This window comes from Trichogramma pretiosum, unplaced genomic scaffold (assembly GCF_000599845.2).
Source record: "Trichogramma pretiosum strain Unisexual culture from Peru unplaced genomic scaffold, Tpre_2.0 scaffold15, whole genome shotgun sequence".
In the NCBI taxonomy this organism is placed as follows: domain Eukaryota; kingdom Metazoa; phylum Arthropoda; class Insecta; order Hymenoptera; family Trichogrammatidae; genus Trichogramma; species Trichogramma pretiosum.
Window position 1 is genome coordinate 1288822 of NW_019641686.1, and position 23509 is coordinate 1312330.

General features: G+C 35.2%; 7 protein-coding genes and 1 non-coding gene across 13 annotated transcripts; 3 read left to right on the forward strand and 5 right to left on the reverse strand.

The window, feature by feature from the left end:
* Nucleotides 1-1285: 1285 nt before the first annotated feature.
* On the reverse strand, nucleotides 1286-1503 carry LOC111694192. The gene has a single exon (XR_002763576.1). It is a non-coding gene; the product is annotated as a small nucleolar RNA U3 (small nucleolar RNA).
* A 1016-nt stretch (nucleotides 1504-2519) lies between these two features.
* LOC106649922 (venom metalloproteinase 3-like) lies at nucleotides 2520-5454 on the reverse strand. The gene is made up of 15 exons (XM_014367650.1): nucleotides 5406-5454; nucleotides 5135-5343; nucleotides 4967-5056; nucleotides 4689-4881; nucleotides 4491-4626; nucleotides 4299-4428; nucleotides 4074-4222; nucleotides 3929-3978; nucleotides 3750-3858; nucleotides 3519-3671; nucleotides 3243-3372; nucleotides 3041-3166; nucleotides 2828-2968; nucleotides 2648-2767; nucleotides 2520-2582 (listed from the first exon to the last, which is right to left on the reverse strand). Exons 1-15 carry the CDS (start codon nucleotides 5452-5454, stop codon nucleotides 2520-2522), a joined length of 1848 nt encoding a protein of 615 aa, XP_014223136.1.
* A 660-nt stretch (nucleotides 5455-6114) lies between these two features.
* Nucleotides 6115-7482, forward strand: LOC106650047 (40S ribosomal protein S12-like). The gene is made up of 5 exons (XM_014367828.2): nucleotides 6115-6192; nucleotides 6315-6359; nucleotides 6644-6772; nucleotides 6881-7085; nucleotides 7381-7482. The coding sequence occupies exons 2-5, from the start codon at nucleotides 6343-6345 to the stop codon at nucleotides 7447-7449; spliced, it is 420 nt and encodes a 139-aa protein (XP_014223314.1). The 5' UTR covers nucleotides 6115-6192; nucleotides 6315-6342; the 3' UTR covers nucleotides 7450-7482.
* Nucleotides 7483-8995: 1513 nt separating this feature from the next.
* Nucleotides 8996-10530, forward strand: LOC106649970 (methionine aminopeptidase 1D, mitochondrial). The gene is made up of 6 exons (XM_014367712.2): nucleotides 8996-9196; nucleotides 9341-9580; nucleotides 9636-9827; nucleotides 9897-10047; nucleotides 10145-10255; nucleotides 10322-10530. The coding sequence occupies exons 1-6, from the start codon at nucleotides 9128-9130 to the stop codon at nucleotides 10510-10512; spliced, it is 954 nt and encodes a 317-aa protein (XP_014223198.1). The 5' UTR covers nucleotides 8996-9127; the 3' UTR covers nucleotides 10513-10530.
* Nucleotides 10531-10556: 26 nt separating this feature from the next.
* LOC106649969 (sucrose-6-phosphate hydrolase-like) lies at nucleotides 10557-13712 on the reverse strand. 5 transcript variants are annotated; one of them, XM_023461259.1, is made up of 3 exons: nucleotides 13696-13712; nucleotides 13469-13601; nucleotides 10557-12175 (listed from the first exon to the last, which is right to left on the reverse strand). In XM_023461259.1, the coding sequence occupies exons 2-3, from the start codon at nucleotides 13483-13485 to the stop codon at nucleotides 10657-10659; spliced, it is 1536 nt and encodes a 511-aa protein (XP_023317027.1). In that variant the 5' UTR covers nucleotides 13486-13601; nucleotides 13696-13712; the 3' UTR covers nucleotides 10557-10656. The 5 variants fall into 5 exon arrangements, with proteins under 5 accessions (XP_023317027.1, XP_014223195.1, XP_014223194.1 ...); XM_014367709.1 differs by lacking the exons at nucleotides 13469-13601; nucleotides 13696-13712 and adding exons at nucleotides 13080-13161; nucleotides 13277-13462; XM_014367708.1 differs by lacking the exons at nucleotides 13469-13601; nucleotides 13696-13712 and adding an exon at nucleotides 13277-13462.
* A 486-nt stretch (nucleotides 13713-14198) lies between these two features.
* Nucleotides 14199-15520, reverse strand: LOC106650091. The gene is made up of 4 exons (XM_014367880.2): nucleotides 15062-15520; nucleotides 14823-14975; nucleotides 14603-14755; nucleotides 14199-14509 (listed from the first exon to the last, which is right to left on the reverse strand). Exons 1-4 carry the CDS (start codon nucleotides 15317-15319, stop codon nucleotides 14309-14311), a joined length of 765 nt encoding a protein of 254 aa, XP_014223366.1. The 5' UTR covers nucleotides 15320-15520; the 3' UTR covers nucleotides 14199-14308.
* Nucleotides 15521-16512: 992 nt separating this feature from the next.
* LOC106650004 lies at nucleotides 16513-20089 on the forward strand. Of its 2 annotated transcripts, XM_014367768.2 has the most exons (5): nucleotides 16513-17476; nucleotides 18093-18413; nucleotides 18490-18600; nucleotides 18672-18926; nucleotides 18989-20089. In XM_014367768.2, exons 2-5 carry the CDS (start codon nucleotides 18152-18154, stop codon nucleotides 19165-19167), a joined length of 807 nt encoding a protein of 268 aa, XP_014223254.1. In that variant the 5' UTR covers nucleotides 16513-17476; nucleotides 18093-18151; the 3' UTR covers nucleotides 19168-20089. The 2 variants fall into 2 exon arrangements, with proteins under 2 accessions (XP_014223254.1, XP_014223255.1); XM_014367769.2 differs by lacking the exon at nucleotides 16513-17476 and having other exon boundaries at nucleotides 17498-18413.
* A 727-nt stretch (nucleotides 20090-20816) lies between these two features.
* On the reverse strand, nucleotides 20817-23020 carry LOC106649921 (radial spoke head 1 homolog). Its single transcript, XM_014367649.1, has 8 exons — nucleotides 22955-23020; nucleotides 22823-22858; nucleotides 22460-22682; nucleotides 21890-22116; nucleotides 21672-21782; nucleotides 21269-21472; nucleotides 20976-21145; nucleotides 20817-20904 (listed from the first exon to the last, which is right to left on the reverse strand). The coding sequence occupies exons 1-8, from the start codon at nucleotides 23018-23020 to the stop codon at nucleotides 20817-20819; spliced, it is 1125 nt and encodes a 374-aa protein (XP_014223135.1).
* Nucleotides 23021-23509: the final 489 nt, after the last annotated feature.

Here is a 23509-nt window from a genome sequence, read left to right on the forward strand (position 1 = left end):
AGAGGCGGGGACCTCGTTTCTATCTCTCTCTCTCTCTCTCTTTCTTGCACGCGTGAGAGGCTCGACGCCAGCAAGGCGCGACAATAGCGCGCGCCCGGCATTTCTCTCTCTCTCTCTTTCTTGCTCGTTCTTTTTACCGAACCGGATTTCGGGATTAAAATCCAGTATACACTCATACACAAGAACGCGACCGAGTGAACAAACAAACTAACATTTTTGTATATCTATATAGATACACACAATCCTTTTTTCTTTCCCTTTCGAGTTTCGTTCCTCTTTCGTTTCTGCACGTGTGTGCGCCTACGTGTGTATGTGCGTGGGCATGCATGTTTGTGTGCGGAGTAGCAAAGCGCACAGCGAGATGAGAGAAGAAGGTAAAAAGAGAGACTGTAGAGGCGAGAAAAAAAGCGAAGGAAGGTGGCGCGAATCGAGCGAAAAGAAACATGACAATGATGCGGAGGAGGGTGAAACCTACGGCTCCTCTCGCTGCTCTTGTGGAACTTCTCTCCGCAGCTCTTCTTTGAATTCGTTACGCTCGGAGAAAGAGTGAAACAGTCACGCTCGTCTTGCTCCTTTTTTTTTTTGGTTCCTTGCTCGCGCTTTTTTTTTCTCCACTCGTTTTTTTCCTCTCGTTCTTTTTCCTTGCTCTCTGCGCGAACTCGGCAGATTAGTGGCTAGATTCTCAAAAATGATTCGAGGTGTAAAAACATAAGATGGACTGTCGAGCTGATTTCTACTAATTTCACTGTTAAAAAACTGAACACAATTTCGGTATATTTTCGAGTATTTGTTGAGAAAAATTGCATCAACCAATTGTTTACATTTTACAGAAGAGCGAAAAAAATATTTAAATTGAAATTTATTAATATCAACAAGTATGTAATAAAAATTTTTTTGAATATCCTCTTGATATTTGGTTTTTACAGATGAGAAGTAAGGGCATGGATTAAATCTAGCAGGTCGGGTATTTCGTATCGCCAACCTAGCCACATTCAAAATTGGGGAGCCAATAACGTTTTATACATCATATGTGAAATTTTTTTATCAATTAATTGCCATAGAATCCAATTTAAAAAGAATTTTATATCAATACTTAGTTGTTTATTTAAATTAATTATTTCTCAAAGTATACGGAAAGTGTATAAATATTAATAAATCATTATTTACACAAATAACTTTTTATCATTTGAACGCTCGCTAGCCATCATTACGAGCAAGTGCGAGGCATTAAAGAGTTCGTGGTTCATAAAGGTTTTTTAATTTTTGTTTTGATTTAGAGAACAAGACCACTCAGACAGCTGCCCATCCATCCCTTCAGGTATGAAACCCGAAGGTGAACGATCATCGAGGGCTGCCGAATTCTCCACAAAGGAGGATCCAGACAGCCAACCTCACGCTCAGGATGAGAAGCCGTCTCTCATCATCGTGGCTGCATCGACTCCTACTTTGGGTAGAGAGTCTGTGAAGATATACTACAGAAATGATCCTGTGAAGTATGATCTTAATTTCTACAGGGAGTTTCTCAAACTTAAGCACTGAACTTTTATAAATCACTTGTGGATTCGGCACAAATGCGCTGATGGCCACGTAGCGGATGAGTAGCTAATTAACTTTGATGAACGATCTACTAATGCGCATTACGCATGTCACAATTTTTGGTAGTAGTATATCTTCAGCGCGCATTATACGAAAGTCTCCATTATGTATTTGGAATGTGCTTTTTGTATCAAATGAGATCAAGCGTAAAAATTAAACATAAGTTTATTATATAAAAATAGGAACAGTCACATTTTTAGGAAGAATCTTTTAGTCAATGTATTGGCAACAGGTTTTCATTAAATATTTGGTACACATAATTTGACATTGAAATTCATAAAGATGTTATTTATTAAAAATTTTATTATAGTAAATATTGTTAGATTAAATACTGTCAGACATATAAATAGGATCATTTTTCATTTCGAGTAACATTTTGACACTACAATATTTTTGATTTTCCTCATCAAATTTCGAATTGTTTGAAAAAAAAATTAAGTTGAATTCTTCAAGACTTTACAAACGGTTCTATTGGTTCTTGAAATTCAATAGTGAAGGAAGAATTGCTTAAAACATCGCAAGCTCTTATTTGAAGGCAGGGATGCTGCATTGTCAAGCAAAAAAATTCACTCCTCTACCACAAAACGTTTAAATGGACCGGTTCCTTTTTTCACTACCGCTCTTGTTTACAGATTTTTATATCTCTCGATCCTCGGATCTTTTATGAAATCCAACACCTACCAATGGTGTGAAAGCTATTGTATGTTATTGTGATTATGTCTACTTTTAACGATGGTAATTTGATTTATGTGCACTGCACAATGAGAATACCTCCAATGGCAAATTATGTAAGGCCAATACATGTAAAAAACGATATTGTCTCTGTATAAATGGTAACAAATCGGTTTTTTATGTTAACAAATAGATTCCATTTTCATGAGTTAAACTATTATTATTGTTATAAAAAATAATAATAATATACTTTATAAAACATCGCTGTCAACGTCGTCGAATATATTTTTAATGCATTGTCCACCGAAACATATCTGTCAAATTAAAGCATATGGATATTTAACAACTAACTTTACGTATTTCATAATTCAAGACATACTTGATTTTCTCCACAATATGAACCATCGGCTGGTCGATGAAAAAATGTTTCATTGGCAGTTATTCTCCCATCACCGATATATTTTGAGCAAATCAAATGCAAACAATTATATTCTTCTTCCTGCAAAAATATTTGTATGAAAATTTTGCTTAATTACTCCACTCTAGCAGAATTACTCACGGAAAAATATTCATCTCCATGCAGCGAACATTGATCATCGCGAACATAAACTTCCCCTGGTAAGGTTTTGGATTTCAAATATTCTGGATTAGGTTCATAAACAGATCTCGTGTCAGCTACGCACTTTCCCTCCAAACACATCTAAAACAGAGATAATTGTATAATTTAGATCCTAATTTTTGCTCATTGTCATAAAATATTTTTTGAACCAACATGCCCAATTCCACAATATGTTCCGTCGGCTGGAGGGCTATGTATTTCGACCATGTGAAGATCAATAGTGTCATTTATCAATACGACTTTCGTACAGTGAAGTTTCGAGCAATCACTTTCGACTGTCTGTTTAATACAATGTATTTATTATGAATAAATGAGACTGCGATTGAATGTAAATGATGTACGATAGATATTTTACCCAATTAGAAAAGTATCCTTCTTTAATTTTCCAACATTGTTCGTTTCGACTCATAATTGTTCCAGGCAGTATTTTTGGGTATGGGATGCCAATATCTGGTTTGTTGCGAAGACATTCTGAATATCCAGCACTTGAAAATTAATAAATTTTTATCATATCAAAAAAGTTACATCAAGTTGAAAGTTCAATTTATAAAAAATAAACTTGATTTCATTAATGTTCGATCTTATAATGTTTATTAATTTTCTAATTAAATAAAAAATACAGGATTCATACTTGAAGAAAGTTCTCATGCTACTGATACTGCAGTTTGACCAATGCCACGAACGGCTGTCTGTATTATTGTAACTCATAATGTATCCATCGTTTCCAGAACAAAACATTTCGGTAGGATTTTCTGCTGGTATACCATCGTGTTCGGCGCCAAATCTATACCGGTGTTCATAATTTTTTAAAATTTTTAAAAGATTAAAACACATGAGTATGATCAAATAGGAAAAATGTTACGTGTGAGCTAATTCATGAGCTGCGGTAATGATTCCGCTGAAGCCCCCGGTGTCTTGTACTAAAGCTACGTTCGACAGAACATCGCAGGCCCCTCCTACAGCAGCGATACCTTTTGAACGTGGAAATTAACTGGGGTTAAATATTGAAATTTATCATTTCGAATTATTATTGTACCATACCAGTAGCCAATGACGTATTATTATTGTCATCAGAGCTGATTATATCACGCCTGGTAAATGTATACATGCGCATTGAGTTAATTTTTCATTTAAATAATCTAAAGTATCATGATGAGGCAATGGCGAACAAATTTTTAATGCTTACCTTGTCATTAGAACTACAACGTCGTATTTCGTCCTGGGAATTTCAGATAGTCGAGAAAAGTATTTTCCAGCTATTTTCAAAGTTTTGCTCCCTAAAATTGAGTAGTTTCCTACGTAACTTTGCGATAGATACCAATTAGCCTTTGGATCCTTAAAAATTACAGTTTAATTCCTGATCACGTAAATAAAAATATTATTACACGAGGTATGAAAAAAATATTTTTACTTGAGGTATTATTATCCCAGCTATATTTAGTTGAACAGTGGGTCTGTCAATTTCTCGAAACTTAAGATCAACTGCGTTCCAGAGAGCTATCATATAAAATAACGTTCCGTTGATATTAAAATTTTCCATCCTAAAAAATGATAATTTTCAAATTTTCTATGTTACACCGTGATATTGTGATATGTAATTTACCCGTAAGTTTCATAATCTATAACGACTAAAATTTCTGGATAAACTATATCCTTGTCAGTAAAATGTTGATTTTCTGAATCTTCCCTTTTTTTGCGCCTCTTCCTTTCAATTCGACGCAACTTTTGTATACTTTCATCTACAATAATCACAATTTATGCAATAATTGTAATGAACCATTTATGTTGTGCACTAAATTACCTGACTTCCTAATTGCCCCTCTATTAGAATTGCCTCTGCGAATTTTCGTTTTTATCGCAATGTGATGAGTTCGACCGGAGTATAAATTTTCTCGTAAATTCCTGGGGATAGAAAACGATGCATTCTTCAGTAAATCCAGATCAATACGTTTTGGTAATGGTCGCAACATCACTCGATCGTTTATGACACCGGTCTAAAATAAAGTCAATTCAATCAACGATAAACAGTGTAAAAATTTTATTTGCAATTTTTCTCGTAAAAATAAAATGTTCTCATACAAAATGTGTATCATTTCCTCGATCGTTATTCGTCATCAAGGCAGCATTGTTAACTAGATCAGAATAAACATTCAACGAGCTCATAAGAGGCTGAAATCATTAATTCAGTATTGAAGTAATAAAATTCTGAAAATTTTTTCAACTTTTGAAGTCTGAAATTATACGTACAAATTCAAATTTTTGGTAAGATATACTTAAATTCTTTTTGGAGTCGCTGTAAGCCAAATATATTGGAGTTTTTTGGCCGATCAAAACTTCATTATTTTTCGTTAAATTAAGCTTATAAGTTTTATTGAAGGCTCGCATGTTTAGTTGAAGATTTGATCCATCTGTATTTTCGTAATTTATCGACACAATGTCATACTCCAATTCATGAACTACACCAAAAAAATGTAATGTATGCTAGCGATCAATTGTTATTGCCATGAATTTTCGTTACCTGTTTCCTTTTTGCAGTCAAAAACCAATTCCACCTCGACATCTGTCATTAAATCGTGAAGCTAAAATTAGATAAACGGAAGCAACTGTTTGCTATATTCCTCGTAGTGTTATCGAGTTTCGAGAATTTCTATATTACCTTTTGTCCCCGAATCGTAAGCACATAAGAGCCGAACAGTATAATTGTGAGCCAAATCATTAGTTAACTGCGGTTACGCTTCTTTCGAAATTCCGACCAACTACAACTGCCATAAAATGTATCGTCGAGCATGTACATTTGAACTATTTTTTTAGTTGGTGCAGAATCGTGATGGATATGAAATTTAATGTTCAGACATAAAAATTAATAACTACGACGATTCCTCGTGAAGTTATACATAATAAGGTTCCTACAATAGTCTCGTCTAGTATCGAGTAGAACTTTCGCTATCATTTTATACGAAGGGATGAATTAATTTCATTAATGGTTCACGAATAATTCAGGATCATTGTTTAAATTATCATATAATCTTCCTGATGGATATTTTTCCGAAAAAATTTTTTATATTTCGAACATTATCCACGTGTGTTTTTAAAATGACACCTACGTAGCCAAAATTACAGAAAAATTTTTTCAAGGTTTTCATTCCTAACACCTTTTCAAACTCGTTTAGTTCGTTTGCGAATGAAGAATTTTTTCTAGGGTCCCTATGTCATAAGCTTTAAATGTGCATGCGTGTGCCGGCATAGGCTCAGCTGTCTGCGTGTAGTTTTACTCATTTCAAACTTTACACCGAGGTGGATACATGGTACTTGTAATTTTTTGACTACTTTTATTATGTTACAATAATAATTCGACAGTTATATCTCGATTTTAAGGGAAAATATTATATGCATTATGTTTTAATCAATTTTAATCAACTTTTTTCAGTGATTATTTCTGCAAAATATCTGCAAAAATGTCCGACGTTGAAACGTAAGTATCAATCATTACTGCACACGTGCACAGTTTTTCAATAACAGTAGAATTTGTATTGAGTAAAATTATTAATCGAGCGTTCCTTATTAACGAGTTAGTGCAGTATTTTATATTTAAGAAATATTTATATCATTATTTTTCAAAATAATGCTGATGGTGGCAAAGAACTATCATTTTCAAAATCTAACCTAAAATCACAAAGTGAACTGCATGCGTGGAAATAATAATAATTTTATTTTGAAATAATAATAATAATAATAATGGTAATTGTTATTACGTAGTGATGACGTGCCCTCCGCAGTTGGCGGCCCTATGGATGTGAACACTGCACTCCAAGAAGTCCTTAAAACAGCCCTCATCCATGATGGAGTTGTACGAGGCCTTCATGAGACCACTAAAGTATTAGACAAGTAAGTTGAAAATGAAATTCAATAAAATTTCATAATTTTATAAAAAATTCATTAATTTATAAATTGATATGAAAATTTTTACATCACTGATAATAATTTTATTAACAGGCGACAGGCTGTTCTTTGCATTCTTGCTGAGAACTGCGATGAAGCTGACTACAAAAAGGTGATCTCAGCTTTGTGCAATGAACATCAAATACCTCTTATTAAAGTCGACAATAACAAAAAGCTTGGCGAATGGGCTGGCTTATGTAAAGTTGATAAAGACGGCAAAGCCAGGAAGGTTGTTGGATGCTCTTGTGTAGTCATCAAGGTAAAGTTTTGATTAAATTTTAATTTTAGATTTAATGTAAATTGAAATAGAAAACTGAATTATTTAATAATTGAAACAATTTTCTTTTCAATTCATTTTTGGCCATTGTTGCGTAAATACCAGCCTTTAATAAATTAAAAATATTATGATGATACTTTGGCTCCCTCTACTGAAATGAACCCAAAAAATTAAAATCTCTTGTTGAAATAAGCCTTACTGATAAAGCGATAATTTAATGAAAATATTTAGCCAAATACAGACCAACTTGAGTTTCATAAAAAATTTTCTGTTTTAGGACTTTGGTGAAGACACTCCAGCTAAGGATGTTCTTATGGACTATCTCAAACAAAGTGCTGTACATTAAGTTCACTTTAATAAAAAACAAATAAAAACCAAATTTTTACAGTGTTCTTTTAACTTTGTGTTATTAAATATTATGCAAAGAAGTGTATACACCCTTTTTAAGCACTTCAAATATTCCATCTCCACTAAAAAAATTAAAATGTTTGAATAATTCAAAATTCCGTCTTCTTAATCTTGGAACGTAGTCTCTATCTAAGGCTCTGATAATCACCACACATAATCTTATGCTTTTATTTTTCCATAATTCGTGCAACTACGTGAGCTGCACCACGTATTCTCACGCCGCTGCGATCTTCAGATAAGTGTTTTTTTACCTGTATGGTATATTAGCAGAGTACGTCGAGAGTGAGAGCATACGCTGCATGAACCGAGATCGTTTAATTTTGCCCGCATAAAATTGCAGCGAGAAGAATTTTGTCGATATCGATCATCGCAAGGCTCAAGCGATATATTTAAGTTACACCTTTATATTTGCATCGCAAACCAGAAATAAATTTTAAGTAATGCGCGTAAAAAAATCGTATGCATGCATAAACGAAAATGGAAGAAAGTGTATTGCTTGTTGGTCGATTCCACGCAAGTTATTTTTTGATGGCAAGCTGTTCTCGACGTGCTTCGACGTTTGCAATCGGATAGATCGACATTTTGAAGGATGCCCTCTTTGAAAAACTCGTTTCTCTCAGTTAACATAAATCTGGTGTTTTTTTTTCATATAATTCGAGCTCGGTATCGTAAAAGTTCTTGATTGAAATTTACTCTATTTTTACAATCGAAAAAATATGACTTTAAAACAATCATATTTATGTAATATTTTTAAAAGTAAAATTATGATACAAATTTCATCTGTATTTTGATGGTTTTTATCCTATTTCATTGATGCTTTACTTTTCGAAGAATCAAAATATCCCATAGTATTGCAATGTTACATTTTGACTACCTTAGCCTCAGCGATACTTCTTTACCGATCAATTCGCAGTACCAATCAATCTTTATCAACAATGTAAAGTAAAGTATTATTATGTTTTTACTGTAAGGTATTTTTGTGTATAATTTTTGTAGCAAAAACGTTTGTAAATCATTAATTATGAACGTTTGTTTTGTTACTTCAGAATTGAAGTTTGCTTTTCATAACTTTGGATACTATCTTCAATTCTTCAATCAAAAAGGAGCTGAAAATCCTATAAAATATAAAGTAAATCAACCTCTTATTATTGCCATATTGAGATATGTATGTAGTATTAATTTAACATGTTATTGTATTTTACCTTGCCTTAACACATTTTTAAATTTTGCACTTGTAATGAGACTGTCAGTCACGGCTTAAAACCAAACTTAGAAATGGAAAATCTTACACTTTATAATATTATAATTGAATCATAAAATTTAGCTAAATACAGACATAATAGTGATAATATAAATTATTTATAAGTTTCCCATTTTGATCGTTAATCGATCATGTTCGATTTTGAATTGTATTCTAGAAATCCATAATGCGCAAAACCAACGACGCATCAAAACACATCTTCTGCTACATAAGTCATAAGTGATCGAGCTCCAAAATAACTTAAGATAAAAACAACAAAGCGGCATAAATGAAGAATAATTTCGATCGTAACTGACATACTCTTCCGTAGCAATTTTATTGAAGCATTTGTACTAAAAAAATCAGCTTTATAACAATGGCCAGCAATAATATAAATAAATTGATTGCAAGAACATTTTTTAAGAATTTTTTTGAAAAAACTGAGGTAAATAAGTTACATAACAATTCTTTAATTTAAATTAATGTCAAAAATGAGCATCTATTAACAATTTCTTTTATCTAATGGCAATATTTATTCTTGATTTATATGTTGAAATCATCAGATAACAGTAGAAATTCTTCATTTTAGAATTTGTCTCAAAAGAAAGGACCTAGTAGATTTGGACATTACAGCTTGATTGAGCCACAACAAGTGTCAGCAAAACGAGATGTCCCAGCATACATTCCTAAGCCCACATATGCAGAAACTGGTGAACCTATGCCACCTCCAAGTGAACCAGAGATTAAAACTAAAAATCAAATAGAATGTATGGCACACAGTTGTATACTTGCCAGACGAGTGTTACGTGAAATCAAATCTATATTAAAAGTATGCCTTCTGATTTTATTTAAAAGAAAATAAATGATAATTAGAATATTTTTAGCCAGGTATTACCACAGACTTTGTGGATCACACAATTCACGAAATGATCATAAATCAAGGAGCTTATCCAAGTACATTAAATTATCGAGGATTTCCAAAATCTGTATGTACTAGTATAAATAATGTAGCTTGTCATGGAATTCCTGATGACAGACCTCTGCAAGACGGAGATATTTTGAACATTGATGTGACAGTAATGTATACTAGTTGTGAATTATTATCTCAATGTTATCAAGTTTTTTAAGTAAACTTATTTCCATAGGTTTTTTTCAATGGCTACCATGGAGATTGTTCAGAAATGTATGAAATTGGAACAGTAGACGAACAAGGCAAAGACCTTATTAAAATAGCTAAATTATGCATGCAAAAAGGAATGGATATTTGTAAACCAAATGAAAAATTTTGCAATATAGGTACAGATATTTAACCACTACTTTAAATGTATACATAAAAGTAATCATTTATTTACTTTCAATTCAATTTGTTAAAATAAAAATTGTCCTGCAATAGGTACTATGATAGAGGAAACAGCAAAGAAACATGGTTATAACATATTTCCTGCATTTGGTGGTCATGGTATAGGTCAATATTTTCACGGGCCACCAGACATATACCATTTTGGTGAGCAAAATTTTTCATCAAAATATTTCAAATTTTAATTTTATTTAAAATGACGATATTTTAAAGCTAATGATGGAGAGGGTGTAATGAAACCAGGAATGACATTCACCATTGAACCAATTGTTACACAAGGAAGGGAAGAAGTTGTAGTTTTAGAAGACGAATGGACGGCTGTGTCATTAGATAATGCAAGATCAGCGCAGTTTGAAAACACAATTTTAATAACTGAAAATGGTTATGATATTTTAACAAGCTAAATATAAAGTCGGATCTTGGAATTGAACAAATAAAGAAATCCAAGTTTCAGTAAATGGCTATTTATACTATAAAATATTTTTACTACGCTCCCATACAAAATAATTTTTTCTAATTTTTCTAAATATTAGTAATTTGGTATCATATTACAAATCATAAACATTAAATTCCTTTAAGATGAGTGATCCTTTGGTTCCATACATACTGAATTGTCTCTGGTCTTCATTTGGATAAATTCTGCTGCTCATCACTGCCTGTCCATCATTTACGAAAACCTCAATAGACGAGCTGTCAATGAAAATATCCAAGGATAATTCAGGCTTGGACAAATCGATCGGTACACTTCTGGAGGATCGTTCAATATTGTATTTGGGATAAAATCGTTCGAGGAACAATCGGCTTTTCTCGCGATCTACGTAGATCTTGACTCCCTCGAATTGCTCGTCGTTGCCCTTGAGCTGGATGCCGAATTCCTCGCAAGTCGTCTCCTTCAAGTTGAAGTCAACGACGATCTCGTTTCGATTCAACTGCTCGCCGCTGAGAAACACCCGTTCGCCTGCTGCATCAGCTTGTTCCGACGACTTGGCAGGCTCGCTGGATTCGAGGGTTGCAGCTTTACGCTTCTTGCGAGCTTCCTTGACTTCTTTGATGGGCCTGATCTCCAGATCACCGGCGTCGTTCAAAGTGAGCTCCCTTGGTAGCGAAAACTGTCCAGCCCAGCCCTCGCGTTTCTCCGCGAACTCGGACTCCCACATGTCCAGCCAGCCGATGAGGATCCTTCGGCCGTCGGCCGCCAGGAAGGTTTGCGCGGCGTAAAAGTCGTGGCCGTGATCGATCTCGCGGAACTCGCGCTCGATCTTGTAGTCGCTGCCGGGATGCCACTCGCCCACGAAGTATCCGGTCTGGTAGAGATTCTGGTAATCGTAGCCGGCCGGCTCCATACCCTGCGGATTGACCAGCAGGAGACGCTTGCCGTTCAGGCTTATCATGTCCGGGCACTCCCACATGAATCCGTACTTTTTCTCGGACCTGGCCAAGACCCGATCGTAGGTCCAGCTCATCAGATCGGTCGAATTGTAGAGCAGCACCTCGCCACGGCCGTCGGGCGTTTGGGTGCCTACGATGACCCAATAGGTGCCGTCGGCCTCCTGCCAGACCTTGGGATCGCGGAAATTCAGCTCGCTGCCGTCGCGCACGATGACCGTGCCGAGCTTGCGGAACCGGTCGTCCTCCTCGCTGTCCGAGACGGCCAGCATCTGCCTCTGGCGCTTGTTGTCGAGGCTCACCCCGGTGTACATGAGGTGCAGCTTGTCGTCCTTGACGATCGCCGAGCCCGAGAAGATGCCGTCGATGTCGTCCGGGAGCGAGGGCGCCAGGGCGATCGGCAAATGCTCCCAGTTGAGCATGTCGCGGCTGCGCGCGTGGCCCCAGTGCATCAGGCCCCAGCTCGGCGCGTCCGGGTAATGCTGCCAGAAGGCGTGATAGTAGCCCTTGTGGTAGATCAGGCCGTTCGGATCGTTCATCCAGCCCTTCACCGAGGCCAGATGGTATTTCGGATACCAGGAGTACGGGGCTTTTGTCGGCTGCGACTTGGACGCTTCGAGCAGCAGCGCCAAAAGTAAGAGTCCGCTAACTGCGACGTGTTTGCTCCAAGACATCCTGCTTCTGGAATGAAAAAATTAAAAGATTACGAATGTATAATATTGCGAATTAATCGGTAGCTTTAATAATTCTCATCTACGTCATTTACATGGAAGCAGACAAAAACGACACCTGTCCGCTGGGATAGACCATTGTACTTTTATTTTTTATTTTTCTCACAACGACGTTCTTTTCATGTTTCTCGAGAAAAACATGCAGCTTTATATAGATAATAAACTAATGCGAGAAAAATTGGCGCTTTTTAGCGTGTACCAGCGATTATTACCTTATTAATTTTTCATTATATAATCGCGTAACGAGCTGTCGCGCGAGCGCGTCAAAATAAAAATGCAATCGCGATTCACACTGGCGTAGATAGCCCTGGCTATATATACATCAATGCATTATGCCGCGACTTGGTCAACATTACGTCTTTTTTTTTTATTTATTTTGCAAAAAAAGATCATTTGTTGATTGCATGAAAAACGTTAAAATTTCAAAATTTATGCGTGAATCATAAGCTAACTTTGGCCGAAGATTCTGCGTTTCGTCTCTCAAAATTCATTAGTAATTGTTTACCTCTGGAGAACTGGTTTGACAGTCCGACAAATATGTTCGCAGTTCTATTCGCGCGTCGTGTAAGCTTTTCTACGGTTTATCATACGTTAAAGCGATCGATAAAACTGACTCTTAATTTTAGTGTTTCAGTTTGAATTTTCATTCAAACCATGGAGTATTGAATTATATCTTTTGCAGGCAATTCAGTTTTATAATTACAGAAATTACTTGGTTAAATTTATTTGAAATAATAATAAGCAACTATATTATTACTATATCAGCAGGCACACAAAAAATAATTGTAATATTTCCATTAAAAAAGAAAAGTTAATTTTCATTTTTCCAATTAATGAAAATAAAGTTAATTTACCTTCCTAGCAAGTGCACAGTTGAATTATTCTATAATAGTGAGTAGAATAGTATTTTTCATGCACTTTAACTGCGTTGAAAAACTAAAAATCGACCATGCTTTTAAAAGATACGTAAATGAGGCACATAAATAATAATTGTATAGAAAAAATAAATTAATTTTCTTTAGATTAGTTCTTACGAAATAAGCTCATTTACCTTGTCTGCAAGTGTACGTCAACAACACTTCTATTGATTTTTTAATAAATATAATTAATTTTCTTTCAACCAATTCGCGTGAATAGGAATAATTTTCCTTGTCAGTACATGCAAATCTACTATATTTCTGTTTGTTTTACGACGAAACAATTAATATTTTTCCATCAGTTTATATAAATGAAGGTAATTTACCTTGACAGTATGTGCATATCTGCACTTCTGTTGAATTTTAAATTACACTGAAGTCAGATGTGTGAAATCTTCAAATGCAACAGTGTCGTAATGCACAAAAGAGAGGGAAAACATGTGCAAGAAAACCTTTATTCTACTAATACAAATTATCTAATTATATTGCTTGGAGGATAATGAAATGTTGAACTAATTTTGTTGACATAAATTGACTACTTTGAGCGACTTACTCAGATCTGACGAGCTCAGTGTTTCAACTGCTTGATCGATGAAGTTATTTTGATGACTTTATGTTCAATACAATCAATTTTTTTGCACATTGAGTGTGCTTTGACGATAGTGCAATATTTTTTCAATCGTTTTCATTGTTTACGATACATATATTAGTGATATCCTTTCAATGTTAAATTTATTCAAAAAATCTTATCTAATCTCATCTTATTTTTGCACTATAACGAGATATAACTCATTTATAAGGTTAGCGTTTTTACTATAATTAATAGTCGAAGATATATCCTTTTAGGATGCTTCCAAATTATTCTTACTTGAATAGCTAATTAGTTTTCTTAATTGTGTCACCAAAGAGTTTAAATTATTTTTCAAAAATGGAAAATTGATAGAGCAGCGTTGAATTTTTTTGAAACATTTTATTCCACGATATAGAAACATTTTTCCAACATATTTACGTTCAATCACTTTACAAACTTAAACTAATTATTTAATACCGGTCGAACGTCAATTAAAATTAGTAATACAATTGGATAACCGCATATTCATACCGATTATATCTAACATTCATACCAGCGGTAATAGGAACACTTATGATCACAATTGTAATAATTTTTATGCCGTATCGAAGAAATTGAAGAAAGAGGTCAAGCCCGTCCGCTCGGCTATTACACTTCCTGTAACTGCGATCGAGACGATGGGAGACGAACCCATTTGTCCGATCAAAAAGTTAGCTTCGAATTTACCCGATGGTATCAGTCCAACTGGAATATAGTCAGCCATGTTGATCACGTAGTTACTTATCGTGTAGTTTCCCTGAAAAGCGAAGCAAAGAATTTTCAAATAATAAATATTGCGCTTGGATTTGTAAGTAGCCACGGTGTCAAAATGTAATTTTGATATACTCACAGCAGCAATGGGACATCCTCCAGGGAATTTGTTTTTTGGTTGAATTTTATCAACGATCGGTTTGAAGAATCCTTTCTCGTCGAGAGCTTCGCAGAGGGTGTTCACTTGATTTCTCAGTATCGGTAATCCATGGAATTGTAAATTTCCCCTCACCTAAAATTGGATAAAATCTTTACTACACTTGTATGTATAATTTTCCATATACCTATCCGATGCTCACCTGGAATCGCTCGTCCAATTGACTTTTTACCGGTACCCTGACCGATATGTAACAATCTTCATTTTCGTACCTCAGCTTCGTGACGATTTCTCCGAAGTAATCGTTGGGTCTGCTTTTCACTTTCAACGATTTGACTCGTACACCGACGCACACCTGTCAACGCAAAACGCATCGCAAAGCTTAACCACATTTTCGGGACAGTTTGACAATGAAAGAAAGAAAGTACGCGATTAACTTACAACTTGTTCGACTGCAAGGGCCAAAACACACAAGGTAAAAAGTTGAATTGTCTTGGATGCCATGACTGTACGAGTTACTTCTTGCTGATCTACGAAAGCACTAGGTGATTGCAAGAGGATGTGTCCTCTCTTATATACGAAATTATTAGCGCCGAAATTTTGACGAATGGGAGCAAAACAGAAAATAGGGCAAAAAAGAGACAGAACTATGGTTTTACGGCGGGGCAAATGATCGTTTAGCGCTAGTATCTCACGCATTAGCCATTAAGGCCTTCGATTCTTATTCGAATGGTATATGTGGATTTAATGCCTGCTTATTCACTTCCAAACTCGGTTACCGTTATGATTAAGGTAAGCCGGAAGAAACCAGGATGATAGGAATACAAAGAAATAAAACTATCTAATCACACCTGTATAGATTTTGGTACTCCAGTGCTCACCTGACTCTTTATTGTGAGATTTGACTCATCGCGTCGTATGATAGGAGCTCAGATAAGGGTCTTCGTCGAGGCTTTAGAATTGCGTATTTATCTCTCAGCTGATCCTTGAAAACCGCAAAAAAAACTTTAATCGAATCGTTTGTAATCCGTTTATCCGTAAAAGATAACTTTTACTTTTATAAGTGATTTTTCAAGAGAAACCTATCTTAAAATGTAAATGATTTATTCTTGGATTATAGGAATTATGAAATAATACGTCTGCAACTCTCACTTTACATTCAATTTTATTGATAATCTATATTTGTAATTGCTTCACAAGACAAAAAATGTATAGTTATTAAAAATCAATAATAATTTGTCCCATTTTGTTATTTTTTGAGTTAATATAATCAATTATTTCAGGATTCATTTAATCGATCTTAATTTATTTTCAAACTTTTTATAGATCAAATGTACGGAATAACTTTTACTTTTTTGAAATAGATTTTCTACATGAACTGGAAAGGAAAATTTGATTGATTCTTTTTTCCCACATGTATAGATAATTTTTTCGGGGTCATCCGTTATTTAATAGAATTTTTTAACGAGTTATTTGCTTAGGCGAATTACTGGAAATTCTTTAAATTTTTATCAGTGTTAGATTAGTCAATTGTGACAATAGTTTACAAAAAAAATACTTAGAAAAAACTACACTCGGAGTATATAATGGTTGCTCTAAGAAATTAATACAAATTGGATTTCTTAAAATTTAGTCCATTAAACTATATGGCTGCACAATTTAAGAAAGAAGAAAAATTAAATGACTTTTATGAGCTGGTAGGCATAATTTTGATTCACATACAGAAATTATTAAAAGTTGTTTTAAATATGTTCAACATCACTAAAACACAATTACGAAAAGTTGTATTTAAAAAATACAAAACACATTGAATTTTCATCACTTGAAATTTATTTCAATAAATTTTAATTAAAAATGTATCATTCGTCAATAAAAATTGAATAAATTGTATCATTTCAAGTATTATTTTTTCTTTATTTGTTCCATATTATAAACTTGAAGATTGGAGTAACGTTTAAATGAATAACCAATAATTTTCTGATCTGAATCGCTTCGTTCAACTGAAATATACTAAATGATTAAGGAATGTCCCTTGACACTCAAAAATCTGCTGGATATTTGAATTGATGCTACATGTGCAGCCACGGGCGTTTTTTCACCGGCCCAAAAATTTGCGACATCTGCAGCTCGTTGGATGCACACATCAAGGCTATTTCGCACAGTAGGTATCGCGCGCCCGTGATACAAGTCAACTGCGTTGCACTTTCACTGATAGCATAATATAGGTATTCAACGTGCGTTCTCGCCGCCGCGTTTATCAAGATCACTCGCCCAGACACTGCTCGGATTTAATCATCAAGTAGAATGCTTATTAATTCTGAGCCTATCATCGTCGCGTTGTATCAAAGATCGGTCTGCGGCACCGAACCAACAGTTGCAAAAAATGTTGAGTTTTTTCATGTTTCGATAATCTTATTCGAATGTTAACGCCAGCAGCCTGCATCGTGCGCCGATACGCATTCTACGAGGCCGACAAGTCAAAAAGCAGCAGCACACGCATTTGGCCGTTGCGTGCGCTCACTGCAGAATCACGTCATATCGTATGCACTATGCAGTATTATCTGTAGCAATTATCAAGCTCGAAATATATAAATTTAGTGTAACAGGGTCTTGACTGTGACAGTTGATACTAGGACAACTCGTATTACGCTATAGACTTGCATCTTGAGGTTGGTGCAGAATCAAACTACTATATAGATATAGTGTGCATTAATGATAAAAGAGCACTGCTGCTGCCTTATAAACATGATGTTATATAGCAGCCACAAGTAGTCGCTTTCAGCTTAGGAGTTGCAAAATGAGCACGGCAATTGTCTCAAAGTGATGAGTCCCGTAAAATTATGCTGCAGCTCTCAGGTATACATATTATATCTTAATTGTGTTTTTCTGATTGTTTTTATGGTATAAAATATGCACACCGCGTCATTTATTCTCAAAGTAATGAAAAAAATGTGGCCGTAGCGCAGATTGTTGGACAGATTTTTGCGCACGGCTATTGCTTTAAACTGCTACAATCGCTGCTTATCGCTTCGTACTTTACCGTGCACAATAATAATCGGACGCGCTTAGCAGACAAATGAACGATGATACGATAAAGATGTAATAATTTGAATGAAGCCTGCCGCTCGTGAAACGAAATGACATTGAATAACTTGTGCAACTGACGACCACAGTCTGTTGACTTTCGATTTTTTCGTATAGGTGTACGCGACTGCTCTGACTCAGTGGAAACTGCTGTCAGATTATTGCAGTTTTTTTTCAATTTTTTTTTGTTTGAATTTCATTTTCGAATGCTTTGAGTTTGTCTTCAATAACAATTCGTCCTTTATTTTTAATACTTGTTCATATGAATTTATGTTGCTTTTACAACAAGAACCACTGCTTGAAAGTGAAAGTGTAGTATGCATGCAGTGTAGTGAGACTGCACTTGCTATTGATTAATAATGAAAATAAAAGTTATAATTTGATACAGGGGTAGTTATGAATATTTTTATAACCAATCTGTGATTATGAAGAAGCAGCTTGAATTTCATGGATTTCAAGCATGCTAATTTAGTGCTACTAAGAATGCAGCTAAATACAGATCAACAAACTGTGCCACCCAATGTCTGCATTGGTTTGGATCATGACCATGGTACGACGATTCCAATATCTCAAGGATCATCAAGTAATTATCCACCAAGATCATTGATGCATTATAATATTAATGTACCGCTGGAACAGTCAACAATTACAGAAGTCATTGACAGAACTGGAGCACCTCCATCCTATGAAGAAGTCATTGATCCAAATGGTATTTATAAAACACCAAATAGTGAAATAAGTTTTTAATTATTTGGTAAAAATTTACCCAAGAATGAAATTTTTAGCTCCACCACCATCTTATGAATCTTTATTTGGACGTGTACGAGAAGCGCACAAAACTCGAAAAGGCATATTTGACTTTCTTCGTAATATTCTTTGTTTAATATTTGGATCTAGTAAGCATCAACTTAAGTTTGCACTACTTTTTTTCATCGCAATGCTTTATGATTTTAATAATATTTTTCAGTTGGATATTCAATAATTTGGGGTATAACTGTAGTGATCCCAATATGTATGATGGTTATTGGTGGAATTTTCATTTATGATTGTCCACAAGGAGAATACATTCCTGTTTATTTACTAGTTGGAGGAGGACTTGGAGTTTTAAAGCAGATGCTCCTTTTATTTTCTAGAATACGACAATGTAGACAAGAAGAAAGAATTAGACAAACTTCTACAGAAACATTGATCGATTGTTTCATGTTAGGATGGTTGATAATAGGTAAGTTGAAAATGCTCTTGTGAATTGAAATTATTAAGAAATAATTGTGATAATTATTTTAGGTTCAATGTGGGTTTATAAAGAATATAAACCAAATTTTGATCCAAGTATAAGTAAACTGTATTGCAACAAAACGCTTTATTTATTTGCTTTTTGGGTAATAACATCAACCTATATACTTTTAGCAATAACAATATTTTGCATTTGCAGTATTTCTTTAGCAAGTGTAATATTCCAGTAAAAGTTGCATTAACTTAAATATTTAAAATTTTCAAAGTCAATCATTTAAAAAGTTTAGAAATTAATAATAATGTTAGTTTTTAAAACTGATATAACACACACTCTAAAAATGATATCAATAGCTATGCAATAAACATCATAAAATATTTAACTAACAAGTATGTTTGATTGTTGAAATCAAAAAAGATATATTTAAAATAAAACTAATGATAAACATGGATATCCAACTTTACAAAATATTAAAATATAATTGTAAAATGGATAGTCCATATTTAACAAATCCAAAAATTATAGCTTTTGTGAATATTGACAATCATTAAGTAACATGATTTATATTACATTTTCTACTGACCATAAAAATTGAATACATTGCAAGTATTGCAACAATGTTTGAGACATTTTTAAAAAAATATTGTAGTTTATGTTGTAATATATAAAACAAATGTTGTGTGTATTATTATAATCACAAGAATGAATGGAGACTGTGAACAGTTGACAGTTTGGAAGAGATGTCCAAAATTAAAGAAAAAAGGGAACACAAATCATATAGTCAACTAGCTGCTGTGCTAGTCATCATGAACAAATTGTGTAAAAATAGGAATTTTCATTGGTAGAACTTTCCTGCAATTATTTATCTACAACTGTATATTGTTAAATAGGATAGAAGACTGCACAAATTTATCGCACCGCCCTTGGTTGTCTTTTCACTTGAGTATTGTTTTTGCAATACCTTTTGCAAAAACTTTCTGCCATTAAAAAGTAAAAAGTTTTTTGAAAAATGCATTTATATAGGATAAGTGAACATTTCTGAGTCATATATTTAAAATTATGAGAGAATACACTTTATTAAGAGTTTTTTTGTGATAAAAATATGTTTGTTAAATATATTAACTCATTAAAATTAGATTTTTTAATTTTTTCAACTCTTTACTGTTGTAATTTATTAAAAAAGTTTGACGGAAAAAGAATGATCGATTTATATAAAATAGTTTGCATAAAACTCAGCTCACTGAAATAAACCTTTGAACTAACTGTAAATAATCGAAAGTGTAATAATGAAAATATTTCTTTTTTAGAATTTTTTATGTAGACTAACGGAAACAATGACAATTCGTCAAAATTTTAAATGGAACATCTCTTGAAATCAATTCAATAGATTAAGTCAGGCTTCCATTGAAAGTGTGTGCAAACATCTTGGTAAACCGTAATATTTAAGATAAGGAGACTATAAGCTAAAAAAATAGCGTTATGCGACTATATAAGTCACTAACAATAATCCGTCGAGAGCCGTGAACAATTTTCGGTGCAAATACGAACACGCAACAGATATAACAAATAGCAAGTAAATAACCGGCGATTTCTATGAATATCTAATGTAAAATAAAAAATACCTAAAATTACGGTTCATAGCATCGGCGATCACATCTCCGATATTGTTGTAATATAATAAGATTTTTTAATCAGCAAATTTTTATTCGCAATTGTTTAATTAAATTCCGTTGTGTAATCCAATACATCGACAACTGTGGAATCAAAATTGTATAGAACGATACTTGTTTTCGAAATGCTTCTTGTATATATGTCAAGTTCTATATTTTTTGAAGTTTTAAGAAAATAATAAAGTTTCGAGTATCAGAACAACGATGTGTTTTATTGTCCAACATTTGCAGGAGAACAAATCTTTTCTGCTTCATCGAGTTTATCTAGCACCTCTACCTTCGAACTTGTTTCATTTTCCCTGTGCGTGAAAAAAATGCAATTAAATGGATGATGTTACAAGTTGCAGTTGCTGGTAAATAAAATCATTACCCTTCGTCGCCCTTGATGATCGAACTCGATGCTGATTCGACGCCGTATGTTTCAGCCTCACTCGATCCGGTGAATCGATTGCTACTCACGAAGGAATCCACCCCGCATGGTTTAATAATTTCATCCTCGCAGGTACACGCGTCATCATCGTCCAACGAGTCGAGCGAAGACTTGTAATAAAATTTTTATCACGCAATCATTATACGCAAGTATGCGCAGATTTTCGGCCTAATTTCGTTCCATCGAATGTCGTGCGAGTTGGAAATAAAATTAGATGAAGTAGACAATCTTACCGTCTCGATGGGAATTTCGGGCTTGGACGGCATCTTATTCCGATCGAAGCGAAGGACGCATCTCGCCCTCCAGGCAGGCACGAGGCCAATCCTCAGCGGCAACGGCTTGAGAATCACGGGCTCGGCTGGTCCCTTGGCGACGCTGACCCTCGAGTTCCCACTCATTTCGGCCGCGGAGGCGCTCGACCCTTCTTCCGAGTACTCCTGTAATGGTCCTCGAATTTCGTTATTTTATTCTCTCTCTATCTCGCTATCTAATTGATTATTAGGATGATTGCTCAGGAATATCGTCGCGCAATTATTACAGCACCGAAATAGAATACATCGAAATGACGTATGCGTGAAATTAAACTCGCTCGCGATTAAAGCATATTATATCTATAAAGAGGTACGAGATTCCCACTTCGCACAAGTCTTCGGAGGAGAAAGATTGATCTAACTCGGACAGGAGAACATAGACACCGTGTTGCATGTAAAGATTCGTCTGAAACACGTAGCAACCCATTCCGTCTGGCTGCAATTAATAAAATACACACTTTTGAGTTTTTGATATTGACATGCTGTCAATAATGTTAATCGTCAAAAAAGTAGCATGAATCGAAATCGTCGCGACAGACTCACAAGATTTCTGTCCCAAATTCCGTGATAGCTATGTTGATCGTGAATGAGTTGGCCCGGGCCCTGCATCCGGTCAGCGTTCCACGTGCCTGCGTACTTGCTTCCGCTGTTGGCGTAGATGTACACACCCAGGCCGTGTCTCAAATCCTGTCGCCAGGCGCCATCGTACACGTCGCCGTTTTGATAATAATAAATCCCCTTGCCGCTTCGTTTGTTCCTTTTCCAGTCGCCTTCGAGTTTAACAAATCGTCACGTCGTCCAAATGAATAAAAAACGAAATATTATGTATCCCGAACGCGCATAATGTTATCGAGACAAGGCAGGAAGTGCGATCGGTTGCGATCGCAGGCGTGGAATATCATGAATTGCGCGCAGCTTCGATATTAGATGCATCGAAAATGCTCGATTCTCTCTCGTGACGGGGTCATCGGGTCGACGGAGTTTTCTCTCTCGCCGTCTCTGCAGCTTCCCCCGTTTTTTTTCTGCATTTCAATCCTCGCACAAGCACGCACGCCAGCCGCGCTTCGAATTTACATTGGTAAATGACGATGCCGATTCGTCTCTCTGGCTCACCTTCGTAACGCGTACCGTCGGGATAGAGAAAGCAGCCGTGTCCGTGCTTGAAGCCGCGTCGCCAGGTGCCGTCGTAGCGCGCCCCGCTCCGGGCGTACACGTAGCAGCCCTTGCCGTGACGCAGGCCGTGATAGTAATTGCCGACGTAGGCATCGCCGCCCGGCAGCTGACATCGGCCGAGGCCGTGGCGCTCGCCCAAACTGTTGCGTTGGCCCTCGTAACGCTGCAAGCCACAAAGGACCAAACGAAATTCGACTCGAGTCTCTATTTATTATCATCGCTCTTTTTACAAGAAATCCCACGTGTTTTTGGACTAGTTTTATTGTTTTTTATCGAGACTTTTTAAACTTTTATTATTCTTACTTTTCTGTGTAAAAGTTTGAAGCAATTGAATGATTTCTAAGAATATTCAAGTCAAGTAAACGAATGTTCAATCAAAATATAACCTAGTTTATGCAATTTTAATTCTCTCTACATCATCATGGGTATACTCACCCCTAACGGATTTTCAGTAGAACTGCTACCTTCTCCTTCATCCTCGTAAGACTCTATTTCGCTCATCTTTTATTGCGAAAATAATGCCTTGCACGTAATTTTTCCTTCTTTTGTGCGACATTAAAAAAAAAAGTACATTGTAATCTTGAAGTTTGACATTATCGACTCTCCAACAGTGTGTGTTATGGTATTTCGATGTTACGTTCGTTGCGCTACGACGAAAAATCGATCGCGCGGAGCTGGCTCTTTTACGAGAGAAAATTCAAAAAGGAACATAAATTCAATATTGTATTTCGTCGCTACAAATAAAAAGTACCAAAGGAGTTTGATTTCATTTTACGATGAATATGGAAATTTTTTTTTCATCAACCTTTAAAAATTCCAGGAAGGCGGAGTTGACAAATAAACTCGTTAAAGTACGAAATACTCAATCAACGAGTATTCACTCGTATAGAGGATTTACACGGTAAAAATACGCTTCAAAAATCAATTCACAAAGAAAAGAAAAAGTTGTAGTCTTTGAGTGTCGAGTTAACTTCACAGCGACTCGTAAAC

Coding starts and splice junctions, on each gene's coding strand:
- LOC106649922 (XM_014367650.1), bottom strand. CDS start 5,454: ATGACAGATGTCGAGGTGGAATTGGTTTTTGACTGCAAAAAGGAAACA. Junction 3,979..4,073: donor GTTGTAGTTCTAATGACAAG/GTAAGCATTAAA, acceptor TACATTTACCAG/GCGTGATATAATCAGCTCTG. Junction 3,672..3,749: donor GCTCATGAATTAGCTCACAC/GTAACATTTTTC, acceptor ACACCGGTATAG/ATTTGGCGCCGAACACGATG.
- LOC106650047 (XM_014367828.2), top strand. Junction 6,773..6,880: donor ACCACTAAAGTATTAGACAA/GTAAGTTGAAAA, acceptor TTTTATTAACAG/GCGACAGGCTGTTCTTTGCA. Junction 7,086..7,380: donor GCTCTTGTGTAGTCATCAAG/GTAAAGTTTTGA, acceptor TTTCTGTTTTAG/GACTTTGGTGAAGACACTCC.
- LOC106649970 (XM_014367712.2), top strand. CDS start 9,128: ATGGCCAGCAATAATATAAATAAATTGATTGCAAGAACATTTTTTAAG. Junction 9,581..9,635: donor AAATCAAATCTATATTAAAA/GTATGCCTTCTG, acceptor GAATATTTTTAG/CCAGGTATTACCACAGACTT. Junction 10,256..10,321: donor ACCAGACATATACCATTTTG/GTGAGCAAAATT, acceptor GATATTTTAAAG/CTAATGATGGAGAGGGTGTA.
- LOC106649969 (XM_014367706.2), bottom strand. CDS start 12,304: ATGGTCTATCCCAGCGGACAGGTGTCGTTTTTGTCTGCTTCCAT. Junction 12,176..12,260: donor TCGTTTTTGTCTGCTTCCAT/GTAAATGACGTA, acceptor TTTTCATTCCAG/AAGCAGGATGTCTTGGAGCA.
- LOC106650091 (XM_014367880.2), bottom strand. CDS start 15,319: ATGCGTGAGATACTAGCGCTAAACGATCATTTGCCCCGCCGTAAAACC. Junction 14,976..15,061: donor CCCTTGCAGTCGAACAAGTT/GTAAGTTAATCG, acceptor TTGCGTTGACAG/GTGTGCGTCGGTGTACGAGT. Junction 14,756..14,822: donor AATTGGACGAGCGATTCCAG/GTGAGCATCGGA, acceptor ATCCAATTTTAG/GTGAGGGGAAATTTACAATT.
- LOC106650004 (XM_014367768.2), top strand. CDS start 18,152: ATGGATTTCAAGCATGCTAATTTAGTGCTACTAAGAATGCAGCTAAAT. Junction 18,601..18,671: donor TTGTTTAATATTTGGATCTA/GTAAGCATCAAC, acceptor AATATTTTTCAG/TTGGATATTCAATAATTTGG. Junction 18,927..18,988: donor GTTAGGATGGTTGATAATAG/GTAAGTTGAAAA, acceptor TAATTATTTTAG/GTTCAATGTGGGTTTATAAA.
- LOC106649921 (XM_014367649.1), bottom strand. CDS start 23,020: ATGAGCGAAATAGAGTCTTACGAGGATGAAGGAGAAGGTAGCAGTTCT. Junction 22,683..22,822: donor TCAAACTTTTACACAGAAAA/GTAAGAATAATA, acceptor TGTGGCTTGCAG/CGTTACGAGGGCCAACGCAA. Junction 21,783..21,889: donor GAATTTGGGACAGAAATCTT/GTGAGTCTGTCG, acceptor TATTAATTGCAG/CCAGACGGAATGGGTTGCTA.